Source organism: Garra rufa, chromosome 9, assembly GCF_049309525.1.
Source record: "Garra rufa chromosome 9, GarRuf1.0, whole genome shotgun sequence".
Lineage (NCBI taxonomy): Eukaryota > Metazoa > Chordata > Actinopteri > Cypriniformes > Cyprinidae > Garra > Garra rufa.
In genome coordinates, this window is record NC_133369.1 from 33,014,686 (window position 1) to 33,032,666 (window position 17,981).

The window sequence follows — 17,981 nt, forward strand, 5'->3', positions numbered from 1 at the left end:
TATTAACACACCGTTTCGAGCACAGGTCATCGCCCTGTCAACTTTACCGGTTGTGAATGAAGAGGCTGACGCGAGACTCTTATGCCCAGTTAGAGCGCTAAGAGTCTATGTGTCTCGCTCGTCTGCTTTTAGGCAGACAGAGCAGCTGTTTGTCTTGTTTTACGGGCATTCTAAAGGAATGGCTGCGTCAAAACAGAGTTTATCCAGATGGATAGTGGATGCTATTGCACTGGCATACGAGTCCAAGGGCATGCAATGCCCGCTGGGTGTCAGAGCACATTCCACGAGGGGCGTGGCCTCGTCGTGGGCCTGGTCGAGTGGGATCAACCTACAAGACATTTGTACGGCGGAGGGCTGGGCCTCTCCGTCTACATTTATAAGGTTTTACAACCTGGAGGTTCCCGCCTTGCAGGCCAGATTGCTGTCAGTCTAGATGTTCAGTGTTGTCTGACCTGATGTTATCAGCTCGGAATGCTGCGTCTACTGAGCACAGCTCTAGGGTCGACAGTGAAAGTAATAGCACAAGATGTGTCTGGGCAAACTGTGTGAAGACCCTTATTCTTACGTCAGCTCAGGCCGTAACCCCGCCCTGTATGTACGTTTAATTAGCGTTTGAGTGACGCTGCACTATGTGGAAGAGTGCGGCGTTGCCCCTCCCTCTTCCCCGGACTCCCTGTGAGTTCTTAGGTGATTATGAACTGTATGAACCCCGGGCTATTGCCCTTGGGTCTATGGTATCAGATCCTGGCATGCACGGCGTTTTACATGGGGTCCCCAAGCGTAAGATACTTACGCAGTACGAGAGACCTCTCGTAAGAGAACGTACTCGGTTACTAACGTAACCTCGGTTCTCTCAGAGAGGGAACGAGTACTGCGTATCTTGCCGTGCAAGCGCATGCTCTGGGCGCTTTTATGATGAAAAAAACAGTGTGTAGCTACCTTCGAGCGATATTTATAGGCTTGAATCACGCCACTTTGGGCGGGAGATGACGTATTAGGCGCAAAATGCCCTCATTGGAGCTGGCACCGCGCCAAGCCTCACTCGATAGGTGCTGCAGTTGCAGCAGAGCAGCCAATAGGCGCGCGAGCCGCCTCGCCTATGTCTGCACACTGCGGCAACGCGTTTTACATGAATACAAAATTAAGGATCATTTTTTGGCTTCAATATCTCTCGCGGAAAGGATTTTCCCCAAGCGTAAGATACTTACGCAGTACTCGTTCCCTCTCTGAGAGAACCGAGGTTACGTTAGTAACCGAGTACGTTATAACAAATCAAGAAGAAGAAAAGTGCAAAAAACTCTAAGGAACAAAAGGTGTTTTTGGGCGGATAAAACGGAACTAGAATTTCCAGGGCAAAAATCTTTGCATTTGTTCTTATAATTTCCGGTCAGGTAATTGAAATAACAGTCTCTTAGTTAATACTGCTTGTATCTTTACCACCTAATAAACTTATTATATATTGCACACTTTCCTGCTTACTGAAATTAATATATACTAGTTACTATTGGATTACTTACTACTAGGACTAGTAACATACAAATAGACAGGGCCTACTAGTTAGTTTTTTAAGGAATAAATGTTAAAACAGCTTGCCATACACAAACTGCCCATTTTCCGAATTCCTCCGAATTTCACATTTCCAGTCTAACAGTTGCGGATGCTGAATTGATTTCTTGGTGGGGATTCCACGCCATTGAAGGCCCATCCGGTTTCCATGTTGTCTGACCAAATGTATGGAAAAAATAGCCTTTAGCTGCCTCTGTCGTACGTTGACTTTTACATTAAACAATTTTATTCCGCGTTCTCTTGTAATGTAAGATTTCTGGCTTAACAAAGACCCCGAAACGGTCGAATCGTCATCAGTCCCTCTGGACAGCAGCGCATGCATGTCGACCTCCTTCTTCACGGCATGAGCTGTGTCTCGCAGAGAGAGGAGGAGTCGCAACCGGTGCATCGCATATCGACTCCGCCAGATCATCTGAGGCTGCCCTACTACACCATGAAACAAAAAGGATGGTGCCTTCCACAGCCTGCTTCGTACTGATAAAACAGTACAGAGTCGTCTAATTACTATTTATTTGATCACCGTGGACCGAGCATTAAATGCAAGCATTTGGATCTAGCTGTATGCTATCTAACGTTAGCACCAGGCGAATTGTGTTTTTGAGAGCAGTTTGTTGCCCCGTGTGGATTTGACGTCTGTGGTCTGCTGCTGGATGTTTAGGAAAAATCAAGTGAAAGAGCGTGCCATCATTGTCCTACAAGATGGAGTGCTTAACCGAACTGGAAAAGTATAAAAAGTGAGTACTTTACAGCTGCTATGCGTTTGTTTTGGTACACAAAACATACCCAATGAGCACCTACATGCACTACAGATTTTAACCAGTTAGCCGTTGAGCTACCTAGTTAGTCCTGCTAACCAGTGACCCGTTTTCATGCTTTCAGAGCATTAACCACAAGTCAAACCGTGAAATTAGTCTTTTAGAGAAAATATATTGTAGATAACCAGTTAAGCTTAACAAATAGATTAGGATATGAAAAAACGAACAGTCATAGGTGTCTCAAAAGCGACAGAGCGACAGTTCACTTTGCAGCTAGCCAGCGAACTGAGGGAACTATTACAAGCAGGGACCCATCAATAAATGGGAAAAAAAATCTTATTTAAATAAAACGTGATATTTTTAGTTCTTAGAAAATCAAAGCATGTCTAAAACATTATTAGGTAATACTGTAGTGTCAATCTATATTGTGTTATATGTTCTGGAAGCACAAGTGAAAACAGATGAAGCGAGGCCTCCACGTAGGCCTCAAATCCTCGAGATAAATTTTTTAGCTGCCCGCGGTACAGGGTCAGAGGATCTACGCGTTGCCATTACGAACCAACCAGTCAGTGCTGGAGCTATTGGTGACGAAACGAAGGCCTTGTTGTTAGACAACCTGAGCAGTTGACGTTGTGTTGGTATTGTCATCCATGTCAGTAACAACCGAGACAACTGTATACAAAATTGTTATGTTGTGCAAACAAATGTCACCCACATGCGCGTGATAGCTCATCTGCAGTGTTCAAGCATTTATTCGTTCACTTTGCCAAACCATATCGATCTCAAACATAGTTTTATTAAAAGATCAACGATCAAGTTTTTACTATTTGACATAGTAGACTAGACAATCCAACGTTACTTGTTTATGTCAAAACACCAAGCGTGCTTATTGATATTGTGTGTCCAGGGCACGCAGTTTACCTCAAACCACATTTGAGACAAAAGGCAGTTTGTCCTGCTGAGGCAGATAAGTGCTCTTCCCTCCACTTTACTTCTGTCTGCTGCTACAAGCCTAATGTTACAGATGACCATTTCAACAAAATTCTTATTTTGAAAAGCACAGTAAAGTAAGGCTTTACATTATTATTATTATTATTATTATTATTATTATTATAAGCAAATATTTAAAATGTTCAGAGAATTTAGACATTGAAATTAGTATTACAATTAACTGCATATGACATGTAAGCTGAATATGATCTAAATGTCATTTTGTAAATGCATAAATTACACAATTTTCCCAGCTGAAAAAAACATGGGACAACTACCAAGGCCAAATATTGTATTACTATTAGTCATATTAATATTTGGCCGACAGATGAATTTACAGCAGAATACTGTAAAGTTTGATTTGACATAATCAGCTTAATCAAGTGTTTCCCTCTTAAAATGCTGACAAGCCTATTTTTGTAGCCCCCATCATGCACAACTATATTAGTTGCATCTGAAACTCGGCATGAAAAGACTTCACTCTGATAGCATATGCAGCACTTCTTTAATCATTTAAAGCACTTAAAGAGAAAGTTCACCCAAAAATGAAAATTCTGTCATGAATTAATCATCCCCTTGTTATTCCAAACCTATAAGACCTTTGTTCATCTTCGGGAAACAAATTAAGATATTTTTGATGAAATCTGAGAGCTTTCTGACCCTGCATAGACAGCAACACAACTGACACATTCAAGGCCCAGAAAGATAGTAAGGACATCATTAATACAGTCCATGTGACATCAGTGTTTCAACTGTAAATTAATGAAGCTACAAGAATACTTGTGTGCAAAGAAATGTTGAATAAAGTCATTATTACAGTTGATCTACTGATAACAGATGGACTTTTTTAACAATGTCTTTACTACTTTTCTGAGCCTTGCACTTGTCAGTTGCATTGCTGACTATAAAGGGTCAGAAAACTCTTTGTTACACTCACATGTTGCAATATAGAGGGAAAAAAAACTTCACTACCTCTGTTTCACTGCAACTTTAACATTGTCCTCGACTGGATCAAAACAGACTTGTGACCCATTTTTGTGACCCACTGGTTGAAAGCCACTGGCCTAGACAGCTAAAACACAATAACCTTCTTATAGGAATTAAAGAGCAGGTCATATAGTATTTTAAAGTGTTCTAATATTGTGCTGGGGTCTGCAACAACAGGTTTAAATGCATCTAGAGTAGGGCTGTATACCTTGAAGAACCTGGCGATACGATACATACCTCGATACACAGGTCACGATTCGATACATACCTCGATACAGAGCTGTCTCGATACGATTTGATACAATGTGACACGATTCGATACGATTCAATAAAAATACATGGGCCAGAGCCAATTAGTTAATGCTGAACACATTTACTCAACAAACAGAACTCTGCATTTTTCTTCAATTTATTGAAGACAAAAGTGCATTATAACAAAGTGCATTTTGCTTAAATATTTGCAACTTTTAAGTGCTCTGATTAATTGTACACAAATTGTATTAATCTGGAAATTACCACAAGTCAACATTTACCTTTCCAAGGGTACAGTCTGAGCTCACACAAGCACAAAATCTTCTTATTATTCTTTTTTGTGACACCATGTACTGCCATAACATATTTCACTATGAAATCACTTAAATGCTACATCTAGTTCTTGAATTCTTCGAGCTTCTGCAGTGATTCTCAAGTATATTTCCTCATACATACATGGTCTCTTTCTGCTGATCCATGTACCTCTTGCTCAAATCTTGGCAAATAGCCGCTTTGATTTCTTTCGACATTTTCCATGAGTTTTTTTAAATTCGAGGGCGCCGCTGCGCCTAATGGCTAGGCGGAGTATCGATACTAAGTGCTAGAATATCGATACTGTATCTTTTTTTATTATATCGGTATGTATCTAAGAATCGATATTTTGAGCACACCCCTAATCTAGAGTCAGAAAATAATCGTTTTCTCAGAATATGCATTTAATATTAGAATCATTTTGCAACAATTTTGAAACTATTATTTTGAAGCAGTTCTGAGCTTATGGTCTGTAAACCCTTCCCTTCCATAAACCTACACTGCTGTGATTGGTCAGCTGGCCAAGTGCTAAAGTGACTTACTGATGAAACAATACAGTTCATAAACCAAAATATGTCTACATTATTATTAAACAAAGTAATTAGAACAACGATAGTCTACATTAATAGACATATTCTTAGGAAATGTTGGGTTCACAATGAATTATCAGAACTATTTCAGTAAGAAAGTAATATCATAGTTTTACCTGGAAACCTAAAGCTGCACCAGGTATACATCACATATTAGCACAAAAACTTAATATTTTGAGCACGCAATTGAAAATTCACACATAACGTATCAATCGTACTTACAGGTTGTGGTTCGGAGATGTTTGTTTGTCCAAACAAAGAAGGTACGGACTTATCTTTCATGGACAAGCGTTTATCGAATCCCGTGTTAAACTCTCCAAGATTAGAGAAGCAGTCCTCGGTAAAATGCCGAGCACACAACAAAAGGTTCGAATTGGATTGCTGTGGTATTTGTAAAATATTTTACCACTGATTCTTCACATTATCATATTTCGGCAATGAAAACAAAACAAACTTGGCTTTAATAGCGCATAACATAGTGTCAACTCGATGTGAGTAAACACAAACTAGCGGAAGTGTTTGTGGGCTGGTCAGACTGTTCGTATTTATTATTATTATAATTATGCTAATATGTTACCTAGTGACGACTCGTTAAGGCGTCTCAGAGCCGACTCTTTTATTTGAGAGACAATATCTTTATTTATTATGCACTTTTTTGGTTAACAACTTTGTAGACTGTTTACATTGAAGGGAAGCTGTGTTACAAACTGCAAAAAATATATTTTTCGAAAACCCATATGACCTGCTCTTTAATTTAGCACTTCCAGTGGTGTATCTTTGAGGTTCTACAAATTATTTTGCTTTTGGTAATGAGACACCTGATGTCTTCATCTATAGACAAATATATTTGTGTCACGGAATCTACATTGCCTGTCTCTTCTCCATAGGTGTGACATCATATCGGAGAGCATACTACTCTGAGTTGGTTTGCCCCAGTGTTGCAGCTTCTTTCAAGCTGCTCAGCATCAGCTCTGCCTCAAAATGGATGCTCTGTTGAATCAAGAGCTCAGGTACTCTCTAAAGTGTGGCTATTGAGTGGAGTAGAGTGCAGTATAGCATTTGCTTAAACTGCCAGCAGAATTTAAACAACTTTCACTTTTGGCTGTTGTTGGAACAGAGTCTTTGCAATAGTGTTCTTCAGTTGAGTTTAAGTGAACACTTGAATTGCAAAATTCAATGTCTAATTTGTCATGGGCCAATATATCTTTAGCTCCTTATGTCAACGGACAGTATGCAAGAATGTTAAGCCATGCTTCCCTGCAATACTAATCCTGCTTCTCCAGTTCCGGGCTAAATTTGGTTTTGCACTATTGAGGGATTTTAGATAACAGAGTGCTTGCATATATTATATGTAGGCTTAAAAGTTTTTTGCATTTAACCTTGCACTCTGCAGCATAAAGTTATTTTAAAACAAAACTGTAAGATGTCAGCATTTTGTCAGAACATAGTTCGTTATTTGTGAAAAATTGTATTCAGACATGGATATTGTGGGTTAAGTTTTTAACAAATCTGTGGTCAGAATAGACATTTATTTTGTTGTGTCATGTTTATGTGCTTGCCTCACTTGAATGTGGACAATGTGAATGTGTTTACAGCTCTTGCCTTCTATGCAGTGTTCGGTATTTGAGACTTTATTTATTGATATTTGAGTTTATTTTATGCTACTAGTGTCATTAGGGATATAATTTTAGCGATATCATTGTTCCATTGGAATGGCTGAAGTGGGTCACACATTAAAATTCTATTATACTTGATTCTTGATGGTGCTATTATTAAAAAAATATTAAATAGGGTCATGGTAGATTAAAATATTGCCTATCTGACAGATATGAATGGCATGAGAAACCCCTCCCAATACTACTACTATCATTGTAGGGTGACTCCATTATTAAGGTCAGAGTCTCAGAGGAACATGTAACCTAGTTGTTGCTTGGTAGCTTCACTTAGGTTTTATGAGAGCTAGCAAATAGTCTGCTTATTTGTTGATGAAAGTGTGTCAATTGTTTATTATATGTAGGGTTGTTCCGATTCCGATACTAGTATCGGAAATGCCGCCGATACCACAAAAAAATCTAGCATCGGAATCGGCGAGTACTTGAACCCACGTACCGATCCGATACCATTTTCTTAAGATATGTTATTCCCGCTAGCAAATCAGAAGCCAGTTCTTCTTCGCGGCTCAGAATGCAAACAGTGTTGCCAGAAGCAACCACTGTTTAGAGCAGCGAAGAAGAAATACAAATGTGCTAGCAGTTTGTCCGCTAAAACGGCGGCATGTCTCATATGTGGGGCTTTATGATTTCTGCGATGCGGAAAACACGGACGGAATCGCGGAATCCAGTCAAAATGGAACTTACAGTTTAACGCGGAACGTCACGGAATTTGTCAAAGTTTGATGCATTAATCAAAGGTAGTTCATTACACTTAAATCAAATCGTGATATGGACTAATATTAAGCCAAAAACCGACTGTTTAAATATGAATTAATGCGTGGTTCTGTGTTAATGAATTGTACAGGCGCGTGGTTTGTTTACTCCTTGTACTGAAGTGCGCGGGACACTTGCGGTAATATTAAAGGGCTCCAGACTGTGACCAATTTTTCTGCCAGTGTTACTAATTTTCGTGAGCGGTCACACTGGCGCGACCACCACGTTCTTCAACTCATAAGCTCTGCCATTTCTGTCTCAGATGAGAAACATAAAATGGCACGCGAAACGAAAGTGAAACTAACACGACACGTTTGAGCTGCTCAGCGCTGACCGTTTATCAGCTTGGACTGCAATGCAAACAAACTTTCACAAACCCCGAACAGCTTTATTCGGGAGCCAACGTTGATTTTGCAACACTGTTACTGCTGCGAGATGCAGTGAGGAGCATTTGAAAATGCCGCACAATGAATAAGGTTGCTGCGAGATCTAGTGAGAATCTTTCAAATTCTGGCCAAAATTCTCTGTTATAAACAGGGCTGATGTACGTCAGAAAACCAGATTAGTAATACTAACTATATGAAAAAATATTACTGTCAAATGTATGTCATATAATAAAAATACTCTAGTTCACTGTATATGTCATATAATAAAAGTTCAATGTATGTCATATAATAAAAATACTCTAGTTCACTGTATATATCACTGTATATTTGTTTTATTAAGGAATAAGTCTGAAGCACACAATAAAATAATTTATTAGTATTATCTACAGCTGTATATACAATTACACACCCAGGTATCGGATTAGTACTCGGTATCGGCCGATACCCCGAGCCCAGGTATCGGAATCGGTATCGGGAAGGAAAAAAGGGTATCGGAACATCTCTAATTATATGAAGTGACTTCAAAAATTGGAAGTAAATATGAACTATGTTGATATATTGTGTTTCATAGACTATTTTTAACTATTAGTACTTGGCTTTTGGATGAAAGAGTGATGTTATTTTCACAGCAGGTTTTTAATTTCCCTTGTAATGAGATTTTAAATTGACTGGACTAATGTTCTGCTTTTTTTCTTTCCTGCCATTGTTTTGTGACAACAGGGAAGATGTGAAAGATTGCTCGGTAGGTGTATAATTCAGATGTTTTGTGATTTTTGTTTGTTAAATGTACATGAACAACATGAAACATGTTTTGTACATATGCATAAAATACTCATTATTGTTTTTTATTACTAGATCAAGGTTGAAAACCTCCCTAAGCAAGTCATATTCAAAGGCCTTGCACCTAGGGTTGTATTGACAAACCATCTCCTGCCTAAAGGACCCAAGACAAAGGTAAACCTTGAAGAGCAGGGTCGACAAAAGGTCTCCTTCAGCTTCACACAGACAAAGAAACCACGTCAAAATGTGTTTCTAGCCCCACCAAGCCCAGAGAAATCTGCAAGTGAACATTCTTCTGCAGTGCAAGCTGGATCTGTACCTACTTCAGATCTGACAGGACAGAGTGATGAAACCAAGAATGTGGATACAAATACTTCAGCAGCTGGGGTGACCCAGACAGCACCTGCCCCAGTATCGTTCCCTCTCAAATCAAAACATGTTCTTGGAATGAAGCATTTTAAGAAACAGATTCTCAGCGTTACCGTTGTTGAGGATAACTCCATTGTCAGCACTGCTTCAGCAGAGATTTCGGAGCCAGTAGTCCCATCTGAGTCAGACAAAATTAGATCCTCAGCCAAGGTTGAAACTGAAACCTCATTGCAACAGTCTCACAAGAACTCTGTCATTGATAGTTCCTCTGAAAAAGTTTTCAAAGAGGAAAAACCTCAGGAGAAAACAGACTCATGCCTTAAAGGTCCTGTTTCTTCCCATATTGGGAAGGGAGATATGGATTCTTCCACTATTTCTGAGCATGAGGAAAACAGAAAATCCCAGCCCCGATCAGATAGCACACTTCCAGGTTCAGAGTCTGATGGGGATTCAATCCGAACATCATCTAGCCAGAAGTCTAGTGACCGCAGAAATAAGATAAAGTCTGAATCCCAGAGTAACGAAGCAAAAAGATCCTCAAATTCCAAAACTGAGGAGTTGGAAAAATCCAGGCCTGATAGGAAAGATGATGAAAAGGGGTCGAGTCGTTCAAAATCTGAACGTGACTCCAGGCACACATCATCGAGATCTTCTCGTTCTGACAGAGACAGAAGAAGGACCAAAAGTCGGTCACGGTCTAGATCTCGAGGCTGTCGAACTAGTTCTTACTCCAGGTCTGAAAGATCCAGGAGTGAAAGACAGTCAAGGTCAGATAGGTCACATTACCATGATACTGAGCGGAGGTTTCATAGAAGCTCTCCTCATCGTGAAAGGAGGAGCTCACGTTCACGAACCGATGGCAGGTCTCGTGACAGTTCTGACTCGGAGGATGACCACCGGCGGACAAGGACTCGAGGTAGTGACTCAAGTCGATCCTCCACTTATTCTAGCTCACAAAAAGACACAAAATCGTCCACTCACTCCAGGTCCCACAGGGACTCAAAACCCACAGATTGTTCTCGATCATCTGAGTCAGACAAAAGAATACAGCATTCAAAATCAGAACGATCTCATTCAAAAACTGGTGACTCTGAATCCAATAGAAAGAGCTCTGAAGAAAGAGCTGAAGCAGAAGTAGTTCACAGGAAATTCAGTGCCCACTCAAAATCTGAGGTTAGTGCTAAAACCTCAAATTCTAACCCAACTACCTCATCCCGAACATCTGAGAAAAAGGTCCATAAAAACAGCTCTGACTCTGATGACGAGCACAGGAAAAAACGCCAGTCACAAGGATCAGACAGGTCATCTGCATCTGGGACTTCATCTTCCAAAAAAACTGATTCAACGGATCACAAGACTTTAAATAATGTTACTGGAACAGAGAGACAATCAAAAGACAGATCAAGTAATAACACAAAGCAGTCACAGTTAGTCCCCAGCCCAGTTACTCCTCAGAAGGAATGCAGCAGAATTGATGACAACTCTACTCGGTCTAAATCTAAATGCACTTCTCAACAGATGCATGAAGCTACGCACAAAGTTAATTTGTTCAAAACAAATCAACACACTGAGCATCAACCTCCAAACCAAGATCTTAGTAGTTTGGGAAAGTGCTCAAATGTTCCTGAGAGTCACAAGGCAACTGAAAGATTGAAGGAATCCACAACAAGTAAAAGTCTTGAATTTAGAAGTTCCACTGATAAACCTGGATTGAAAGATGAGATTCCAGTCCAAAGTGAACCTCTGGCAGAAGGACCAGTTGACTCATTAGGTGTAGGCCACACTCCCGATCAGGATTCAATGGGATCACTGGCAGACCCTCTTTCTGTGAAAGAATTACCACCTGGAGGATGCTTGACATTAAACACTAATTTAGATGGGCCATCACTTATCAATAGTAATACCAGTATGCCCATCACACAGAGTGCTCAACTTTGTGAAAAAGTTTCTGAGCCGCATTATGTGAATCCTGAAGAACCCAGTAGTGGGATTTTGAAAAAGGACGGTAGTGCTAAAAAATCCAGATGGGACATTGTTGGTCAAGCCCTTTCAGAAAATCAAAGCCCTACAAAAATAGTGAACCCAGATGTGAAAAATGTAATGTTGGTAAAAAGAATAGAGTTCAGCAGTGAAGAATCTTGTACACAGCAACAGGACTCTAAAGTACCATCTAAAAAACCTGTAGATGGACTAACACAAGACACAACCTTAGTTGAATCTCATCAAAAATTAAGTTCTTGTGCATCTGACCTTGGCACCCAACATACTCATGGTGAACTTACAAATCAGACTGTTGAATTTCCTCAATTAACAAGTGCCCCTGTTGTTACTGATCTTCCCCTTAATTGCAGTTCTGGCAGTAAAGAGAAAATCAGTGTAGACAAACTTAAGTCTGAAACTCAAGACCCTGATTCTTTAAATCATGAAGGTAAATGCCACAGTGAAGACAGTGAGAGTGAAGAATCGGACTCCGATTCAGATGATGGGCGTGTTTCCCTAAAGCGATTGCACTCTGTGGTGGTTGTGCCAAAAAATTCTACTATTGCTCTTGAGACAAATGACTTTACTGAACCGTCTACTGGGTCCTCTGTGTTTTCTGGACAGCAACGGACTGATACACATGAAAGCATTAATAGAGAATTTGCTTATGGCTTTAGCAATCAGTCAAAGCTTGAGGAATCATCAGCTGCACTTTTTAAGGCCAGTGCAGAAGCTGCATTGCTAAGTCCAGAGTGTGTCTCCTACCAATCCCAGAGCAACATGGTTGACAGCACCAGCCATTCGGAGGCTACCAGTGCTCATGTGGACAAGAATTGGAGTACCCAAGAAAGACCAAATAGTGTCCAGATAAACCAAGTATCACTTCAGAGTTTTGAAAAGACTTGCATGCAACCTGAATCAGATCGCCATCAATACCATGATAGACCGGATAGCTGGAATGGAAGGAAAGGAGGAAAGCAGCACTATGGGAACTCCAATGACTTCAACAGTGGGAAAGGTTATGGTTTAGCTTGGGACTTTAACCAATCAGAACAGCCCAGCAGCACATTTCAGCAACCGGACAGCAGTCATGGCACTGAACACCCGCCTCCACCAGGAATTGCTCTGTTTGATAGCGGTAACAGACAAGGTCCATGGGCTCAGCCTGCCATATCTAAACCCAACAGACCAGTCAACGCACATGTGCCTTTTCCATATCTTGATTCGCTTAACCAGATCCATCCAGACTCTTTGACCAATGATCATGATGACGACAGGGTAGTAGGGATCAAGCAAGGATGTATCCTGTCTGCTGATCTTCCCGGATCAACCCCATTTGTTCAAGCTCATGAGATTAGTAGCAATTGCACCTTCACCACAGAAAGTCAGAGCATCTCTGAAGCCCCTAGAGAAGACAACCAAAAGCCTCATCGAGGAAGGGGCCCACCTAAGAAGAGACGTCAAGAGTTTGAATCAGAATCGGATAATGAGGCAGAGGCTGGTCTGACCATTAAAAGGGAGTGTTTGGATGAGAGCTCAAGAGTTGCAAAAGATAGTAAGGAATCCTTCCATCAAATTCAAGAGGTGGAGCGCCCACTGCTCAGTCTGAAAGAGTTTGTGGATCCAGCTGTGTGGCGGGAAAAGGCAAAGCAGAAAAAAATGCCACCCTACTTTGACCTCATCGAAGAAAATCTATATCTGACAGAACGGTAGATATATATTTTCCCTTTTACACAATTTTCTTTGTGTTAGCAGTATCATACTCTGCTGTTCGAATGAGCTCATTTCTAAATGTTCATTTTGTTCATTTAATTTGATCTTTTATAAAGCTCATAAAATCTGTTCTCTGTCCTTACAGCAAGAAGAATAAGTCTCATCGAGACATCAAGCGTATGCAGTGTGAGTGTGCTATCCTCTCAAGAGAAGAGCGTGCCCGAGGAATGATGGCATGTGGCGAGGACTGCCTCAATCGCTTGCTGATGATTGAGTGGTAAATGTCCTGCTACTACAACATAATATTTGCTTTATTGCAAATAGAATCTGTAGGAAGAGACTATTATCAATATACCATGTTTGTTATTTTATGATTTTGTATTACTGTGGCAATTTAAGCAAAACTAATTGGGTTCGAACACGTAGTGCTGAAGGATCCACAAACTCTGAATAAAACTGAGATTTGAAACTTGAAGGGATGGTATTACTTTCACCATCTACAATGTCTCCAAGGCTCGCCCTGATTGTCCTGATAAGAGTGCTACAGCGATCGAAAGTATGAAATCACTCATAACTCCTTAAATGTTTGCCGCATTCTTAAGTGTCTTATGTTGTTGAATATCTTGGATTCGTCCATCACCCTGGCTAGGGCTGGGCGATTAATCGAAAAATAATCGAAATCGACATTCAGAACCTATAATCGTTAAAATTTTTCCAGGAAGATTATTTCAATTACTTTACTTATTATTTTACTTTATACAGTAAAAAGTATTTACAGGATATACAAGGGTAATTTTATTTAGAGGAGATACTGCTTATTTTCTACTTTTAATATGAAAAACATTGAAAATTATTTATTTTGTTTCCAATAGTGCAAGTTATTTATTTTCACTAATTTAAGAAAAATGTGACTTTTCGTTTTAAGCAATGCTTGCTTTAATTTCAGTTGTTCAACACTGATGTTCAATTAATAATCATAGATCGTAGATAGTGTGATTCCTTCAATTATTTTAAAATCAAGTAATGCACCCTTCATCCAAAAATCTCTCGCTTGTAATGTGTGAGCATATTTACTGTACAAAACTTGTCAGTGAACTATGAGGGCAAAAAAATAAATATTATATAAATATAATTAAATATAATTTTATTAATAAATAAAATAATCGTTCATTAATCGTAATCGGGTTAAAATGTTCAATTAATCGAGATTTTGATTCTAAGCCAAATTGCCCAGCCCTAACCCTGGCAAAATTTTGGGATATTTTGCATTTTTTGAAAAACCTACTTTTGTGAACTAGTCCTAGTTTTTTTGCTCTATTGGAACCAAACCAGTGCAGGAAGATTCTCTGGAGAGTGAGAATTCTAAGAAGTCGAAGTTGAACTTTCAACTCTCCATTACAGAGAGATGCTAAAACATTTGAAAGGGACAGGGCCGCCTTTACTAAACTGGCTATAACTTTTGAATGGAATTAGATATCTTCGCCAAACTCTCAATGCATATATGAAAGAGCTGAATCTGAGGTCACATGAAAAAGTCATGGAGCTTGGCCACTTGGTGGCGCTATAAGAGGGTAAAAACATAAAAACAACAGGGTCGTTTAGAAAGGGGCCTGTCCACTTATACCAAAAAGCCTATAAAGCCTAAACGAAAACTCAAAACTGGGTGAGCACATGCGACAGCTGATTCTAAACAAGAATGCAAAGTTTTAGGGAGATCGGACCACAGCTGTCGCTATAACGGTCATAAACGTTAAAAAACAATATATTTCTATAGTAAATGACCTGGATTTGCCAAAAATGCTTTTTCATTATTTATTTAGATCATTACAGGTTTGATAAATAATATGTATTGTCTTTTTTCATATGTGCTTAAATGCCTTAAAGCGCTTGAACCCTGGTAATCGCTGCTTGCAGCTATTTTTCTTCTTATTTGTTTATTTTCTCTTTTTCTTGTTCTTTCAAGCTCTTCCCGGTGTTTAAATGGAGCATACTGCTCCAATAGGCGCTTCCAAATGAAGCAGCATGCAGACTTTGAGGTAATTTTGACTGAGAGCAAAGGCTGGGGCTTGCGAGCAGCCAAAGACCTACCACCGTAAGTACTATTTGCTTCAGCTAGCGGGTGCTTATATGTTCTTTGTCTTTTTTGTTAAGTTACCTGTTTTTTTTTTTGCAGAAACACCTTTGTTTTAGAGTACTGTGGAGAGGTTTTGGATCACCGGGAATTTAAGGCACGGGTAAAGGAGTATGCGCGAAACAAGAACATTCACTATTATTTCATGGCTTTGAAAAATAATGAGGTGAGTCTGAGGAATTATTGCAAAAATGAGAATTTGAAGTGGTGCTGACTTTCATGAATTAAGTTAGGTTTAAAAAAAGACGTGCGCCTATGTCTCTATTATGTCTGCAGATAATTGACGCTACTCTGAAAGGAAACTGTTCCCGTTTCATGAATCACAGCTGTGAACCCAATTGTGAAACTCAGAAAGTAAGTGTAATTGATTTGTGTTCTCAGATGTTTGTACCCCCACACAAATCCTACTTCTCCTCATTATCATAAGAGCTCGACCTGAACTGTTGTACGGTATACCTGCATAGATCTTTCAGTTCCACCTCCACATTCAGGATGAGAAGCAGGATGTCATAAGAAAATGTAAATGTGATTGTTAGTGTGATGTTATGAGGTCAAGTACTTATGCAGTAAAAGGTTATTTTGCCACATTTTGTTCAGTAACTTAAGGTGTATTATCTGTCTGTTTACACATCTCTATTGCATTTTTTTTGCCCATGTAGGAATAGGTGTTTCTGAAACTTAGAGCCATTGATTTCCAAGTAAAATCTTTGTTTTGCATTTCTAATCGATTGCACCTTTTGCAGTGGACTGTAAATGGCCAACTTCGGGTTGGCTTCTTCACCACCAAAGCTGTGACAGCTGGGACAGAACTCACTTTTGATTATCAGTTCCAAAGATATGGGTAAAAGATCCAGTCATTTCCCTTTCATGTATAGCCTTGGTTTTCTTAAAATGAAACTCAACATATTGATCATATGGATAATGTCACATCTTTTCTTTGTCCACTAGTAAAGAGGCCCAAAAGTGTTTCTGTGGAGCTCCTAGCTGTCGAGGTTTAATTGGTGGAGAGACTCGGGTTAGTGTCCGAGCAGCAGGTGGGAAGAAACAGAGGGAACGCTCACGGAAGAAAGACACTGACAGTGCACTTACCACGGTGAGCAATAAAACTCAATGATTGGGCTTCATCCAGGCAGAACAAACCCATGCGGTGACAAAGTGTTACATGTCAAGTCCATGATATCATGTTTCAGTGATTTAATTTAGTCAACATTTGCGCTTGAACAAGTATGTGTTAATACTAGATACAAATAACACATGGCCTGCCAGATTTCAAACCGTTGTTGAAAAGTGTTATCTTTAAACCAGCAGTACCAACGCAATGATCTTGTGGCTGAATTAGGTCAGCTTTGTTCTTGCTTGCATGTTAATTGCTCTGAGACTTTCAGGGCTTGTTTCAGTCTACAAATAACACGGCTAATATATTCTGCATGCATTCAAGCTAATTTCATTTTGAGCTAGCACTCTTTATCTCTGGCACAGACTAGCACTAAGAAAGCAAACAAAATGAAACATCCTCCTAATACATGACTTCCATGAAATTGGAAGTGCGCTTTTGCCATGGTCACAGTTTGACAAAATCCAAGAAAGATGTCTCCTGCGTTGCTGCTGGTGTCTTAACTGGTTGGCGTTGTTCTGCAGTTGGATGAGGAGCTGGAGGCTCTGCAGGAGAATGGAGAAGGCTTGTGTGGAGAGAAAGATGTGATCGCACTCTGCAGACTCATGGTTCGAGTGGAGACAATGGAGCAGCGACTTACCTGCCTTAAACTCATACAGGTATACTGCAACGGCATCACATTGACATGAATTTGTTTCATTACATTGAACAGCATTGGAATGCTGGAGGACATACTACTACATGTTTTTTGTTTGGCGTTTGGTTTCACTTCCAGAATATAAATATCCTGAAAATGTACTCACCCCCATGTCATCCAAGATGTTCATGTCTTTTTCTTCAGTCGAAAAGAAATTAAGGTTTTTGAGGAAGCGTCCAATTTTTCTCCATATAGTGGACTTCAATGGGAGCCAACACTAGGTCCAAATAGCAGTTTCAGTGAAGCTTCAACGGGTTCTACATGATCCCAGCCAAGAAATAAGGATCCTTTCTACCAAAACAATGTCATTTTCTTAAAATAAAAATATATACACTTTTTAACCACAAATGCTTGTGTGTACTAGCATGATCTTACATAATCACGTTGGAAAGGTCACACATGACATAGGCGGAAGTACCGACCCAGTGTTTACAAACTGCGCTATCCTAACATTTTGAACCGAAGTACACAGGCAAAGAACTAACCACACATGACCTTTCCAACATGACTATGTAGTGACACGAGCATTTGTAGTTTAAAAGTATAAATCTTTATTTATCTTTTTTATTCCTCGGCTGGATCATGTCAAGCGCTTTGAAGCTGCATTGAAACTGCATTTTGGACCTTCAGCTGTTGGTTCCCATTGAAGTCCACTATAGGAAGTGGGGGTGAGTAAATTATTGGGAAATTCTGGAAATAAACTAATCCCTTAAGTATTTAAAATGACCGAAAACTGGTCTTACAGAGGTTTTTTGGCATGTCTGTGTAGAATACCCAGAATCCCTTGTGCCTGAAGCAGTTTTTGGATCACCACGGCCTCTCGCTGCTGTGGATATTTATGGTTGAACTTTCTGAGGCTAAGACCAACTCTGTAAACAACATTAAACTACAGCTGGAGGTAAGAGTTCAAAAAACACACATTTAGGGGGTAAT

At 39.7% G+C, this 17,981-nt stretch overlaps 1 protein-coding gene across 1 annotated transcript in view; it reads left to right on the forward strand.

The window, feature by feature from the left end:
• The first annotated feature begins 6,433 nt into the window (after positions 1-6,433).
• setd2 (SET domain containing 2, histone lysine methyltransferase) overlaps positions 6,434-17,981 on the forward strand; it is a 43,326-nt gene continuing 31,778 nt past the window's right edge. The window contains exons 1-11 of the mRNA XM_073847830.1: positions 6,434-6,462; positions 8,985-9,006; positions 9,120-13,102; positions 13,252-13,383; positions 15,070-15,198; positions 15,280-15,403; positions 15,514-15,591; positions 15,981-16,078; positions 16,186-16,330; positions 16,876-17,010; positions 17,818-17,946. Coding sequence (XP_073703931.1) covers positions 6,434-6,462; positions 8,985-9,006; positions 9,120-13,102; positions 13,252-13,383; positions 15,070-15,198; positions 15,280-15,403; positions 15,514-15,591; positions 15,981-16,078; positions 16,186-16,330; positions 16,876-17,010; positions 17,818-17,946 — 5,004 coding nt within the window. The remainder of the gene's footprint in view (positions 6,463-8,984; positions 9,007-9,119; positions 13,103-13,251; positions 13,384-15,069; positions 15,199-15,279; positions 15,404-15,513; positions 15,592-15,980; positions 16,079-16,185; positions 16,331-16,875; positions 17,011-17,817; positions 17,947-17,981) is intronic.